Source organism: Castor canadensis, chromosome 1 (genome assembly GCF_047511655.1).
Source record: "Castor canadensis chromosome 1, mCasCan1.hap1v2, whole genome shotgun sequence".
NCBI lineage: Eukaryota > Metazoa > Chordata > Mammalia > Rodentia > Castoridae > Castor > Castor canadensis.
This window is the reverse complement of record NC_133386.1, coordinates 19,765,012-19,779,869: the sequence shown is the minus strand read 5'-3', so window position 1 is coordinate 19,779,869 and position 14,858 is coordinate 19,765,012. Positions and strand designations below refer to the sequence as shown.

At 38.1% G+C, this 14,858-nt stretch overlaps 1 protein-coding gene across 2 annotated transcripts in view; it reads right to left on the bottom strand.

Annotated features, from left to right (window-relative positions):
* The window catches only part of Epm2a (EPM2A glucan phosphatase, laforin), a 208,905-nt gene that overhangs the window by 39,729 nt on the left and 154,318 nt on the right, over nt 1-14,858 (bottom strand). Inside the window, exons 4-5 of one of the 2 annotated variants that reach the window (XM_074072676.1) lie at nt 7,159-7,223; nt 4,159-4,638 (exon numbers count right to left, since the gene is read on the bottom strand). In XM_074072676.1, the coding sequence (XP_073928777.1) occupies nt 4,600-4,638; nt 7,159-7,223 (104 nt within the window). In that variant the 3' untranslated portion in view covers nt 4,159-4,599. Of the gene's footprint in view, nt 1-4,158; nt 4,639-7,158; nt 7,224-14,858 lie in introns of those variants that run through there. The other variant, XM_074072670.1, reaches the window with a different exon arrangement.

The window sequence follows — 14,858 nt, the reverse complement described above, 5'->3', positions numbered from 1 at the left end:
ATATAGTGTAGGATGTAGATCAGGGTTTTTACTTCTGAAGATATCTAATTGTTCCATCATCATTTGTTGAAAAAACTATACTTTCTTCACTTCTGAAAACCAGTTATTGTATGTGTCTGGATCTACAATCTTTTTCTAGCCTCACTGGTCAAGTCCCGTCTTTCCGTATGGCAGCATGACATTGCCATGACAACTAACTTTTTAATAAGCATTCATGTCAGGTAGCTTTAGTCCTCTAACTTTGATCTTATTTATCAGAATAATTTTGGCTCCTCTAGACTCTTTGCATGTCCACATTAACTTTAGAATCACACTATCAATTTCTAAAAAAAAAATTGACATGTTGGGATTGTGGATAGAATTGCTTGAGTCTACAGATCAATATGTAAAGAACTGACATTTTAATGATATGCTTCTAGCCGACAAATTCAGTATATCACTTCCTTTATTCTAATGTTTTAATTTCTCTCAACAGTTTTGTAGTTTTCAGGATGAAGATTTGCACATGTTATATCATATATACCCATAAGTATTTCATATTTGATGCTCCTATAAATGAGATATTTTAATTTTCAATTGTTAGCATAAATATGATTTATTTTTATAGTGATTTTATATAATCTTGCTAAATTTCTTATTAGTAATGTGTGTAACTCAGACTACTCTCAAGTCACAATCCTCATGCCTCAGCCCCCTGAGTGCTGGGACTACAGAACTGCACTACCATAATTATCAGTTCTTTGGAAGCTATTTTTTGTAGATACCATCAGATAGTCTATATAGATGATCATGCTGTCTATAAATAGAAAAACTTTTATTTCTTCCTTTCTATGTGTCTTCCACTCAAGTATTTTAAAGTAAAGGACTTAGCTCCTTGTACTGACAAAAACCTCCTGTACAAAGCTGAAAAAAAGTAGTGAAGAGGCTGAGGCAGGATGACCAGCTTGGCTATGTAACAAGATCCTAGCCTATCCCAATAAAATAATGAGAAAGAAGGAGGGAGGCAGAACAGGAAGGAGGGAAAGGAAAAGAAGAGGAAAAAAGAGAAGAAAAAAAGAAAAAGAAATGGTGAAAGCTGTCATCCTAATTTTGTCCCTGAACCTAGGAAGAAAGCATTCAGTTTTCAGCAGTAAAATACAATAGTCAAGATTTTGTAAAGGCTCTTTTTCAGATTGAGGACATTTTCCTTCTGTTCTAAGTGTGGGGAGAGTTTTTCTTTTTAATAAAAAAATGGATGCTAGATCTCTCAGGTACCAATTTTTCCTTTCTTCTCTGTCTCTGTCTATCTGTCTCTCTCTCTCTCTCTCTCTCTCTCTCTGTCTTTCTCTCTCATTAGTTCTTAAGTTAGAAACTGAGATCATTAAGTTAAAGTCTTCTTTTCCAGTATTGACAGTCAGTCAGTTTTCCTCTCTGATTATGACTTTAGGGCCATCTCACAAGTTCTGGAACACTGCATTTTTATTTTAATTGAGTTCAAAATACTTTCAAGCTTCCCTTTTGATTTCTTCTTTGGCCTGTAGGTCTATAGGCTATTCAGAAGTGTAGTGTTTGGTTTCCAACTATTTTGGATTTTTTTTCAAATATTTCTCTTATTGATTCTTAATTAAATTCAATTGTCAGAGAACATACTTTTCATGACTTGAATTTTTTAAAAAATTTTTGAGACATTTCATGGCTCAGAATGTCATCTGCCTTGATAAATGATTCATGTGCACTTGAAAAGAATGAATCAAGTATGATATATTTGGTACATTATAAGGACCTTTGTAAATAGTCCAATGTATCCCACCCAGCATAGCAATATGAAATAAATAAATAAATAGAATGAATCTTCTGCTAATGTTGGGGGAAGCAAACTGTAAATGTGTATTAGCTCTAATCAGTTGATAAGGTTGTTTGTGTTTTTGATATCCTTGATGATTTTCAGTGTTATATCAATTATTGAAAAAGAGGTATTTAGCCATATAACTACAATTGTGGATTTATCTGTTTCTGCTTACAATCCTATCAGCTTTCTCCTAATGTATTTTGAAATTCTATTTTTAAGTCCATGAACACTAAGATTATAGTGTCTTCTTAATCAACTTACCTCTTTATCATTATAAAAGGACTTGTTTGAAACTGGCAATATTCCCAGCTTTGAAATGTACCTTGTTTGATAGAAATATAGACACTTTAGCTTTCTTTCTTTCTTTTCTAATGAATTCTATTTTTAGAGCCATTTTAAATTCATAGCACAATTGAAAGGAAGGTAAATATCCTATGAATTTCCTTACATCCCTACCAATGTACTACATACACTATAACCCATGAACCTACACCAACACATTATCATCACCCAAAGTTCATAGTTTACATTAGGGTTCACTCTTTGTATTGTACATATTATGAATTTGGATGACTATATAATGACACGTGTCCACTGTTATAGCATCATGGAGAGTATTTTTGCTCCCTTAATTTTTCTCTTTGGTCCACTTATCCATCCTTCTCTCTCCCATCTCATAGCAACACTGATCTTTTATTGTATCTATAATTTTGCCTTTTCTAGAATGTCATATAGTTGGAATCTTACAAGATGTAGCATGTTCAGATTGGCTTCTTTCACTTAGTAAAACACATTTAAGTTTCCTCAAGGTATTTTCATGCCCGATAGCTCATTTTTTTAAATAGTTTTTTCTGTGGATATTTTTGTTTTTGGTGGGTTGAAATTTGAACTCAGGGCTTCATGCTTGAAAAGGAGACACTCATCCACTGGAGCCACACCTCCAGTCCTCTTTTTAGTATTAAATAATATTCCATTGTATGTATTTACTGTGGTTTAATTATTCATTCACCTACTGAAGGACATTTACTTACTTCCAAGCTTTAGCAATAATGAATGAAGTTGCTCTAAACATCTGTGTATGAGTTTTTGTGTTTTCAAGTCCTTTGAGTAAATACCAAAGAACATAATTGCCATATCATATGGTAAGACTACATTTAATTTGGTAAGAAGTCACCAAGCTGTATTCCAAAGTAACTGTATCATTTTGCATTCCCATGAACAATGAAGGAGAGTTCCTGTTGTTCCACTTCCTTGCCAGTGCATAGTGTAATCAGTGCTCTGGATTGTGACCATTCTAATAGGAGTGTAGTGTATCGCATTTCAGTTTGCACTTTCCTGATGACATATATTATGGACCATCTTTTTAAAGTCTATTTGCAATCTCTAGCTCTTTGGTGAGATGTCTGCTCAGATTTCTTGGCCATTTTCAGGTGGGTTGTTTTATTATTGATGAGTTTTAAGGGAGGTTTATATTGTGGTTAACAGTCGTTTATCATATGTGTCTTTTGTAGATATTTTCTCCCAATCTGTGGCCTCTCTTTCATGCTCACTACAGTGTCTTTTGCAGAGCAGAAAATTTTAATTTTAATAAATTTCAGTTCAGTTTTGCTATAACAAATATCATAAGCAGGGTGTGAATAATAGAAATGTATTTCTGTAGGTTCAGAAGTCTGGGAAGTCCAAACTCAAGATGCTGACACTCAGTGTCTGGTGAGAGCCTACTTTCTGGTTCATAGACAGTCATCTTCTTCCTGTATCCTCATAGGACAAAAGGATCTTTTGCCCTAAAAGAGATTCTAGGGGGTCTCTTTTTGAGGGCACTAATCCTATCCATGAGGATTTTGTTCTCACATTCCAATCACCTCCAAAAGGCTCAGGCTTGCTTCTATCACACTGGAGATAAGATTTCAACATATACATCAGAGGAAAAAGAGAACATCAATTTCTAATCCATAACATTCAGTTTATCAACTCTGTGTTTTCTGGCTTGCACTCAAGGTCATCTGGATTTTTTCCTGTGTTGTTTTTAAGAGTTATGTAGCTTTGCATATTACATTTAGGTCTATGATTCATTTTTAATTAATTTTCATAAAGGATGTGTGATCTGTATCCAGATTCATTTGGGGGTTTTTCCCTATCTACAATGTTTTTTTCTTTTAGCATTATATTATCTCACGGCCAGTGTGAGTAGGTCCCTTGACCTGACTGGGAACAACTGGGGTTTAAGAAAAAGCCACAAAGACAGACATAGAGAAAAGCTGGGGTCGGGTGGGTCCAGCACTCCTGATGAGAGAGGCTGGTGACCCCCTCTGCCTCCAAGCACATTTATTTATACAGCATGTATGGGAAAGCAGGTGAAGTGCAAAGTCAAATTCTCATGGGTCTAGTCGCGTAGATGGCAGGAAAAGAGCAGCTGTGGTATGTTATTATTTAGTACAGACTATCCTGACTAGGTCAGCATGTCCTGTTTTTCTTGCATGGCAGCCTTGCTGAACCTTGCCTCCCCTTGACTAGGTCCATGCCTATCAAACAAGAGTCCCTTGACATAGATGCTCATGCCAAGGTTACTTCCACTGCCTCAGCCTCCTCTCTTGCACGGCAGCCTTGCAGAACCTTGCTCACTTCCTTCATGCTGGGGCCTTGCCTCCTCAGCACAAAGGACCTTGACATGGCCTTGCTTATGTCAAAGTTTCTTCTCAGCCTATTTAATTACTGGTCTCTCACATCTCCTCCCTTTTTATTTCTTAAATGTTTTTGGTGCAGACTGGTGTTTAGTCCAAAGAGCTGCCTCTGGATTGCTCGGCATCCAACTGAAAAGGTACAAAAGCAGATTAATAGCAAGACTCCTATTCCTATGAGGTACCAGAAAGAATGTTTAAGGATGTTGAATGGATTAAAACCTTGCAGCTCATCTAATATAGTTTTGCTATGTTGGCAGGAGAAAAGACCTGGTCATATGCTGTCTGTATTGCCAATATCTGTTGTCTGAGGTGTTGCAAATTTAAGGTATTGTTGCTGTTTTCCAAGGCTCCCATTACGTGAGCTTTGATGCTCTGCCAAGGATACACCAACTCATTGTAGGAAGCAGCAGTGATACAAATATGCTGGAAGCCCACATGAGATAGGAGGTCCTGTCTGAATTTTATAGTTTATAGCTCATCCCCCATAGCAAGGAGAGCCACCTCCAGGGTTTTTAAGCATACATCAATTTTTTCATCTATAGACACTTGTTGTTGAAGGGCATAGGAGACATTCTGGGTGAGTGTGTTAACATAGCGGGCATTTGTATGCTTTGAGACAAAGGCACGGAGGCCATGACCATAGTGGCGATAGCAGTTATGGCAGCAACTATGCCTGCTATAATAAGGCCTGTAATCCTCTTTTCTCTCAACAATAGGCCTTTTACTTCTTTATAACCTGTAGGCCTTTGTCATGGTACCAAGGGCCTGTAAAATTAGCAGGTAGCAGAAGATATGGTATATGCCTTACCATTAAGATCATCTCACCCTTGTTGTAGGTGCTGGTACAGTCTGTTAGATTACAAATCACGCAATTTACCTCATATATGGAGCCATTTTTTGTAATGTTTAGATCCCTCACATCTAGTACAAAAGGATGTTGTACACAGGCTTGGAGGCCTTTCTTATCCACACCACCACCTCCAAGGTTGTCCAGAAACCAACTAGTCAACTCAAGTAATTCTGTGGCAGCAGTCAGTTTCCATATATCTGTTTGGATGTTCCTTCCATTGGGGCCTACCATAGGGGTGGCCCAGTATCCAATCACTTTGGTTTCTTAGCTAGCATTTCTGGACCAGGAGACAACAGTGGCTACACTGAGATTAAAGAATGTACTATGAGGGAACAGGCATTGCTCCCATGAGGATGCTCTGCCAGGATGATGCTGGGTGTGTTTGGCACAACACTTGGGAAAGTGCGGCTGATGTGTGGCATTGTTACTGATCAGTGGCATTGAAGCCCAGGAATTCTAATTTCTTATCTATATAATGGGTGCCATTCCACAAAAGAGCACTCCTCCAGGTGGGTGCTGTAAGAAGGCACCATTGTAGTGAGCCTAAGCATAATGGCACTGAAGTGGATTATCCTGTGAAATTGCAGGATCTGAAGGTTGGAGTCATGTGCACATTAGAGTGGCCTCCCACCAACACTGAATCATTGGTGTAAACTGGTATGTTTGGTCCTTTCCATGTTGCTGCTTGAAGCAGTGGTGGGTGAGGTATAAAGGTCCAATGTTGTTGAGTTTGGATCATTGAGCCACCTACCTGTAGGGTGATAATAGCCAGCATGGCCAAGAAAAAGGCCATGGGGCTGCCTGTCAGCCCTGCACCCCGACCATGTCACCTGCCATCCTTTTCAGGCACTCTATTTGTCCCCAACTGGGTGGGCCTGCTCTCTGAGTCTGTCTTGCAGGCAGTGGTCTCCTCACTGGACTCCCAGGCTCAGCTGCAGGGACAGCGTGAGCAGGAGAGCACTCCCACAGCAGCAGTGGTGTGCAGCAGAAATGAGGCCAGGCCTGGCTGGGGCTGAGCTTTTTTAAGAGGCTTTCCAATGTGCAGCTCCACTGGTACCTGCTGTGATTTGGTCACTCTCAGGCCCTTGTAGGATTTTAGTAATTTCTTGAGACTTATCTCCCTTAGCAGGCAACTGCCTCCAGGCATGAGCGGCTGCAATTGCCATCTGCCGATAAGCCTGAGCAGGGAACTGGAGTTGATTAAACACCCCTTTAATTGGGCCCTTACTGAGTAACATGTTCAAGGTTATTGGAACCCCATGAGCAGCAGTACAAACCACTTGTTCCCCACATAACTCTGTGTAGCTAGTTTTCCACATTGAATATTCCCCTGGGCTGGACAAGCCTTGGCAATCCCCATCCAATCCCCAGGCGGTGCTCTGTGTAATTGAGCACTAAAAGGGGCAGTAGGACCACACACAGGACATGCCTGTTTGAGTTCTTTTAAGGTTTTGAACAAGACTTGTTCACGAACCCTGATAAATGCCTGAGGATTATTGGGAACAGGTTTCTCAACAACCAGGTAGACATGGAGGTCTGGCATATCTTCCCCATGCATTTGTGCTTGTAATAAGGCCTTTTGTAAGGGACTGCCATGGATTTCAGGTCTTGGGGGCCGTGGATGGTCCCCCAAGTAAAGGATCTCTTTTAATTGATGGGCCATGGCTTCTTCATATTCTTCCCCCTCAGAATTGGATTCAGAACCTGTGTCTGAATCCTCAGTCTTATGCTTGTGATTTTTAAAGGCAGGTCCTGTGTCTCCTAGGGGTGGAGCAGTTAATAGAGTCCACCCTACTTACTAGAGTCTGGTGTCCTCCTGAAGTGGCTGCAGGTACCCTGGAAAAACTCCCTGCACCTCCAGGCTCTGAAACAGATGAGAGAATTTTAATTTATGTATGGGAGTTGGATCCAGTCTCGAATCTGACTCCACAAATCCAAAGTAAAAATTGGCATGCTGTCCAGCTCTGTAGCAGTATAATGGCCTCAGAGTCTTTCTCCCACCTTTTGCCAAGTATCAAGATTTACAGTGCCCTCCTCTGGAAACCAAGGACATGTGTCCTGAACATAATCCAAAAACTGCATAAGCTGAAGTGACCTAACTTTGCTTCTTCTAGTTTTAAGCATGGCTTTTAGCATTTGTACATAGAGATCTCTTTCCTTTGAACCGTTTTGTCCCACTGTTTTACACCCAACTTCAACTTTTTCACTCTCCCCTTCCCTTAATTTACAGTGCATGCCACTCAGAGAGCGTCCCCTGTCTGAGCTGTGAGTTCCCCCACAGTGAGGTCCCTGTTCGGGCGCCAGTTCTCATGCCCAGTGTGAGTAGGTCCCTTGACCTGACTGGGAGCAACTGGGGATTAAGAAAAAACACAAAGACAGACATAAAGAAAAGCTGAGGTCAGGTGGGTCCAACACTCCTGATGAGAGATGCATCACCCTTTGCTTCTTTGTCAAAGATAAGCAATTATATTTGTGCTCCTCTATTCTGCTACTTTGGTCTAGTTGGCCACTGCCTTCATTACTGTAGTTTTATAGTAAGTCTTGAAGTTGGGCAATGTGAGTCTTCTGACTTTGTTCTCCTTATATTTGTTCTTTGATATTGGATTGGATATTCTGGGCCTTTTCCCTCACCATATAAACTTTAGAATCAGTTTGCTGATATATATTTAATAACTTACTAGGATTTGATTGAGATCACATTGAATCCATAGATCTTATTTGGAAGATTCAATCTATGACATCTTGAAAATACTCATTCTTCTTTTATCTCACCATTTATGTAGCTCCTCCTTGATTTTTTTTAATCAGAATTTTGTAATTTTTTTCACTAGATCTTATACACATTTTGTTATACTTATACCTAAGCATTAATTCTTCTGGGTGCTAATATAAATGGCATTGTATTTTAATTTCAAGTTCTACTTGTTTGCTGTTGGAATATAGAAAATAGTTGACTTTTTTATACTATGCATCCTGTAACCTGGCTATAATTGCTAATTAGTTCCAGCTTTGTTTTTGTTGATTCTTACAGATTTTCTACAAAGATAATTGTTACCTGCAAGAAAAGACAGCTTTTTGTTTCTTCCTTTTCAATTATCATACTTTTATTTCCTTTTCTTTTTTTATTACATTAGCTAAGACTTGGGACAAGTCACAAAAGTGTTCTAAGAGGGACATTCTTGCCCTGTTTCTGATCACAGTGGAAAAATTGGATTTTTTTTCATTAAGTATAATGTTAGCTATAGAGTTTTATATTTTTTGTTACATTAAACAAGTTCCCCTCTATTCCTAGTTTGCTGATAGTTTTATCAAAAATGGTATTGGTTTTGTCAAATAATTTTTCTACATCTACTAATATGATCTTGTGATTTTTTTCCTCTTTAGTCAGTTGATTGACAGATTGTATTTGTAAATTTTCAAATGGTGAATCATCCTTACATGCCTAGGATAAATCCCACTTTGTCATGTTGTGTAATTCTTTTTATACATTGTTAGAGTTGATATGCTAATTTTAGGAGTTTTGCACCTATGTGTATGAGCTACATTGAATTATAGTTTTCTTTTCTTGTAATATCTTTACCTGGTTAGGGTATTAGCATAAAATTGACCTCATGAATGAGTTAAAAAGTATTTCCTCTGCTTCTGTATTCTAAAAGAGAAAGTAGAAACTGGCATAAATCTTCATAAATGTTTGGCATAATTCACCAGTGACTTATCTTGGCCTAGTGTTTTCTATTTTGGAGGGCTATTAATTGTTGATTTAACTTCTTTAACAGAGATAGGACTCTAAAGAAACATAGCTTTTTTTTCTGGTTGTTTTTAAGACTTTTGTCTCATTACTAGTTTCTTGTCATTATTGCATCCTTTAAACTTTCTCTTCCTTATGATATAAGTATGTGTGCCTTATTGTAACTTTTAAATATTTACTTTATTGGGGTTGGTTGAGTTTCAGGGATCTGAAAACTTATAGTTTCATCAAATTCGAGGGGAAGTGTCATTTCTTCACATTTTTGACTCTCCTTAACAGACTCAAATTAGCAGCATGTCACGTTGCTTGAAGTCTCCTCACAGCTCAGCAATGATCTTTTCACTTTTTTCACAATTTTCTCTCTTTCGATTTCATTTTAAATCATTTCTATTGTTATTTATTCAGGTTCAGTGGTTTTTCAATATATAATCTTGTTCCTTATATTTCTTTTTTTCAGCACTGAGGATTGAACCAAGGGCCTTGAGCAAGGCTTTACATTTAAGCTATACCCGTGGCCTTTTTTGTTTGTATTTTGATTTTGAGACAGGGTCTTTCTAACTTTCCTCAGTGTGGCCTCAAACTTACAAACCTCCTGCCTCTGCCTCCTGCACAAATGTGCCTCACCACAACCCAGATCACTGAATGTATTACTTGCCTCACACATTAAAATTTTCATCCCTAGAAGTCCAATTTGTGTCTTTTTTGTCTTTCTTTTCTCTACTTCTTTGGTTTATGAAATACAGCTATCATAAACTTCTTAGTGTCTTTTTCTCTTAAATGTTTTTATTGATTTTTCTATTTATCCTGGGTTCTATCTTTGTGTTTCATTGTATAGATAATCTTTTCTTTTCTCAGTACTGGGGTTTGAACTCAGGGCCTACACCTTGAGCCACTCCACCAGCACTTTTTGTGATGGGTTTTTTCGAGATAGGGTCTCACAAATTATTTGCCCAGACTGGCTTTGAACTGCGATCCTCCTGATCTTTGTCTCCTGAGTAGTTAGAATTACAGTGTGAGCCACTGACACCCTGCTAGATAATTGTTTTTAATTGTATACTAGACATTGTAAATTTTATGTTGTTGGGTTCTGGGTATTTTGATGTATCTATAAATATTCTTGAGTTTTGTTTTGGTGCACAATTGACTTACTTGCAAACAATGGGATCTTTTGGTGTGTTTTGTTTGAAATATATTAAGCAGGTTCAGAGCACCCTTTATTCTAAAAGAAGTTTTATATCATTATTGATGCAAAGTCATTCTATGGTTTTACTCAATTTTCAATGAAAGATTAGGTTTTCCAGTTAGCTTAGTAGGGACAGTCACTGTTCCCAGCCCTGTGACTGGGAGTTTTCATATCTAATTTTTACCTTTCTGTATAACTGTCACCTCTCCAGTACTCTGTCCTGCGATCTAGCTACTTTGGTCAATTTTGATCCTCACCTCCATCTCCTCAACTGAAGTAGTTTCCTAAGCTTCACCTGCACTCTGATTTTCTGGGACACAGTTGAAAACTTGTTAAGGAAGTAAACTAGGGAATCAAACACTGGCTTCTCACAACTCAAGGACCCTTGTCCTTTGTTGTCTGATGAATAGTGTCTTGAAAACCATTTTTTCATATATTCTGCTCATGTTTACTTATTTCATATAGGATGGTAAGTCTTCATACCATCATCATAGTCCTATTTTAAAAATAAATGTAAGTCCGTTATTATTATTACCTTACTATTACTTTAGAGATCATAGTGTTTCCACTGTTTGTCTGAGATAAACTTTGGAGCTCAAAATGTGGCCTGGCCCTCAGGAAAGAAGCAAATAAGCAGCATGCAGGTATAAAAGCACGGTGCTGCTAATGCCAAAATATCCCTTTAGAACCGTTTATGCTTGGAAATCATATTAACTCTGTGGCACTGAGTCGATAGTCCCGGTATTTATTTTTCAGTGTTACAAAAATTAAAGAAGGGAACTATGAATTCCACTATACTTGAAGGTAAAATGATACAGGACATTACACAACATGTATAGTCAAAGTATTCAGTTACTAGCAATTATCTGTGGGCTTTCTGTGTAACCCTAATCTCCAAACAGATAACTTTGAAAATTAACTTAATAGGAGTTTTTCCAGACATATACACAATCCAAAGAAATGCAAAACAAATTCCAAATGAATCTCATGGACCTTACTGCCAATCTTCTTGAAAGAATAACCAAAAATCTATTTTTTTTCCTTTTTGCTGGTGCTGGGAGTTGAACTCAAGTCCTCATGCTTGCTTGGCAGGCACTCTAGCACTTGAACCACACTGTCAACCCTTTTTATGTTGGTTATTTTTGCAATAGGGTCTTGCTTTATACCAAAGCAGGACTGGATTGCAATCCTCCTAATTTGTGCTCCCCACTTAGCTGGGATGACAGGCACATGCCTTTGGTTGAGATGGAATTGCATGAACTTTTTGCCTGGGCTAGCCTTGAACCACAATCCTTTCAATCTCCACTTCCCAAGTAGGTAGGATTACAGGCTTGAGCCACTGAGCTCAGCCTCAGTAATCAATTCTTGCCTCTCACAACCTGATTGCAATGCTAACAAAATCCTCCTTATTATTAAATCCAATGACTATTGCTGGGTTTCATCTTTATGTTTCTTTTCTTTTGTATATAACCTTGTTGAAGTATTTTATACCCTTGAAGGCTCTCAACTTGAAATTTTATTCTAATCACTGCCCCACTGGTTCACTCTTTTTTATGTCTCACAGAGATTATTATAATAATCATGTAATTTTAGAAGGCATGTAGCAATTGGTAAAATCAGAATATAGAGGAACATAGAAATAGGCAAATCAGGAATGACTGATCTGAAAGAAATTATTCCTTATTAATACATTGTTCTTATGATTAATGAGAGAAGTAAACCCAAAGCATGTTTCCATTTTGAACTCATTTTATTCAATAAAGAATTGTGTTGCACATTGCTCAGAATATATGAATTACTAATATGCCTTGAAGTGTTATTCCTCATGCAGGGAGAGGAAGAGTGATTGCCTGATGTTTACTCTCTCATACACACTTTATAATCCACAGCAGAGGACAAAATATTGAGAAACAAGTTGCACAAAAGTGAAAAATATCTCTTGCCCAGACCGCTGTGTTTATTCTCCTGCTGTGATCCATTAGTAAACAGCTGTTCCTTGACTTCTGAAGATAAGAATTCTTTCAGTACTGTGAGTTGGAGTGAGCAGGAACTCATTTTTCCAAACAGGTAAAGCTAGGGCCGGAACATGTTCATAATTCCTTTCAATGCATCATCCAAATTTGGCTCCCAATTCATATACTCTAATTGTCATTACTGAGCAGAATTCTTGCTTAATTGAACTCTTCTGTCATCCCCAAGAGGGAAAAACACCTATTAATTTGGGTTAAAGAAAGTTTTGCTGAGGTACAAGCATACAAAATATCTAAAACATTGAATTACATGCTACCTTTCTTAAATAAGTCCCTTTTGTTCTCTAGAACTCAATTTATCAAGATATCTATAAATGAAAATTTATTCTGTTTCATGTAGGTATATGAAGTCCATCAGGGGGAGATGATGGGGGTGATGTAACTAATGAATGATATTTAATGTTAGTATAATCCCATAGATAATATTTCTGAATTAATATGTTATACATGCACAAATCAGATAGTACTGTGCTTGGAAAACCACTTGCAGATTCAGATGTTATTTATTCTTTTGCAAAATTCATTAAAGATGTGGTTACCAATTGCTGAAAATGAACACCAAAAACCTCAGGATAAGTTTCCCTGATGAGCTATAAGGAGTTACACACATGACTGGAGTGCCTTAATAATCTGACTACATTGCCAAATATAGGATTTTGTAGACCTCATTGAGTATGGTATTCATATGTCTATCTTCTGGGAAAAATGTAATCTAGCAGCTTAATATTCTTTATTCTTGGAAAGAGCCGAATAGAAGCCATGAATATTATAATGAAGTAAATTAGTTTTACGTTGGAGGCCTATTTATTCTTCATTTAACAGGAATCATGCAGCTCTTGAATTAATTCCTTAGAGAACAGAATTAAAATACTTCAAGTGGAACATGTTTGACTTAAGAAAGTGAGTCATTTCTGAGTAATGTCTTTCAGGAGCCTATATCCCAATTTTCGTTACTACTCCCAAAGTTAATTCTAAAATGACTGATATTTGGGAAAAGTATTAAAGATAACTTACAAACTGAGAGTTTAGGGGAAAGCACATTAATTAGGATTTAATGTTCTATGTTGTTTTTCCTTTTGTTCTATACATAGCATAAACACTTCCACTTTGTCAATTTGAAAAATATTATCACCATTATTCATTCATTTATTCAAACTATTTTTGATCTCTTATCACATGCTAGGCACTGTGCAAGATATTAAAGATTAAACAATACTAAAATATGATCTATGACTTACACATTATAGACTATAGTCTATAAACTTAAACTGTCAAAATGAAAGGGAAACAGATAAATAAAAACTGAAGAAAAATGTATAGTGACAAATGAATCAGAAAAAATGTATAGTGACAAATGAATCCCTCCATGAGGATATAGAAGCCACACTGCTATTTGTTCAGAAAAATTTTCCTATATGGTGTTATTAACTACTACAAGGTAACTAGCTACTAAAAAAGGGGTGGAGAGAGGCTCTAAGAGGTCCAGAAATAGCATAAGCAACAGAAGCTACTGTCCAACTTAGACTAAGAAAAAGTGGAAAATAAAGGATTTAGTGACTAGGGTAGAACACTTCTTGTTCCCAACCAAGACTGAGACCTAGACCTCTTCAAAAAAGTCTGTCTGGGATAACCTGGCCTTTTTTTTTTTTTTGCCAACTAAGATACTGCCAATACAAAGGGTGCACATAATGTACAACCACCAACCTTTAAATTAGCTTTTTATAGCACATAACAGCCTGGAAGCCCAGGTGCTGCAGACCAGCAGTAGCTAGCTAGCCTGCTGGAAACCTGTTAGAAATCCCCGCAACACCAAAGAGCAAAAACACAATGCAGAAAACTGCAGGATGAGTTCTGCATCCTGGATCCACCAAAACTTGTGGACACAGAACCTCAGACTGCCACCTACCTGTACCGTCCTGGAGGTGATCCCTGATACCACTGAGGGAAACTATAACCCCATCAAGTGAGTGTGTCACATCATCTTCTCTGGAGGAACCACATAGTCCAGCACAGCTTGTGGGGAGATTGCACCCCTCCTGGACAAAAACTGTGGCTTAAGAAATGGAGGGAAAATTTCAGCTCCACCTGGTGGGGGTGGGGTGGCATGCTGAGCTGATCCAGGCTGTGTGACGGTAGGGTGGCCCAGCCACAGTCTGGGGAAAATAACACAGTCAACCACCTTGGAGAAACTGGTAGTGAGCTGAAACTAACAGCCTTTCCAGAGGCTTGTCCTGCGGGAAGAAGGAGCTGGCAACTGCTCACATGCCAGCTCCTCACAGGACCACTTCTAAGAACCAGCCTACAAAAAAACACACTGAACTAGACAATCCATACCACCAAGAGGAGCCTGGGCTCAAACAACCTGAGAAGATGCCCCCTGAAACTGTCCAATAAAGAGGAGCACCATCCATTGCCACACAGCCCAGCATAATCAACCGTAAGAAGGGGCAGAGACACAGAGAAAGCCTCTGTCAGAAGGGTTATCACCTGGATTTGAAATCAGAGGAAAGAGCCCAGAGCACTCAAACTGAGAGGAAA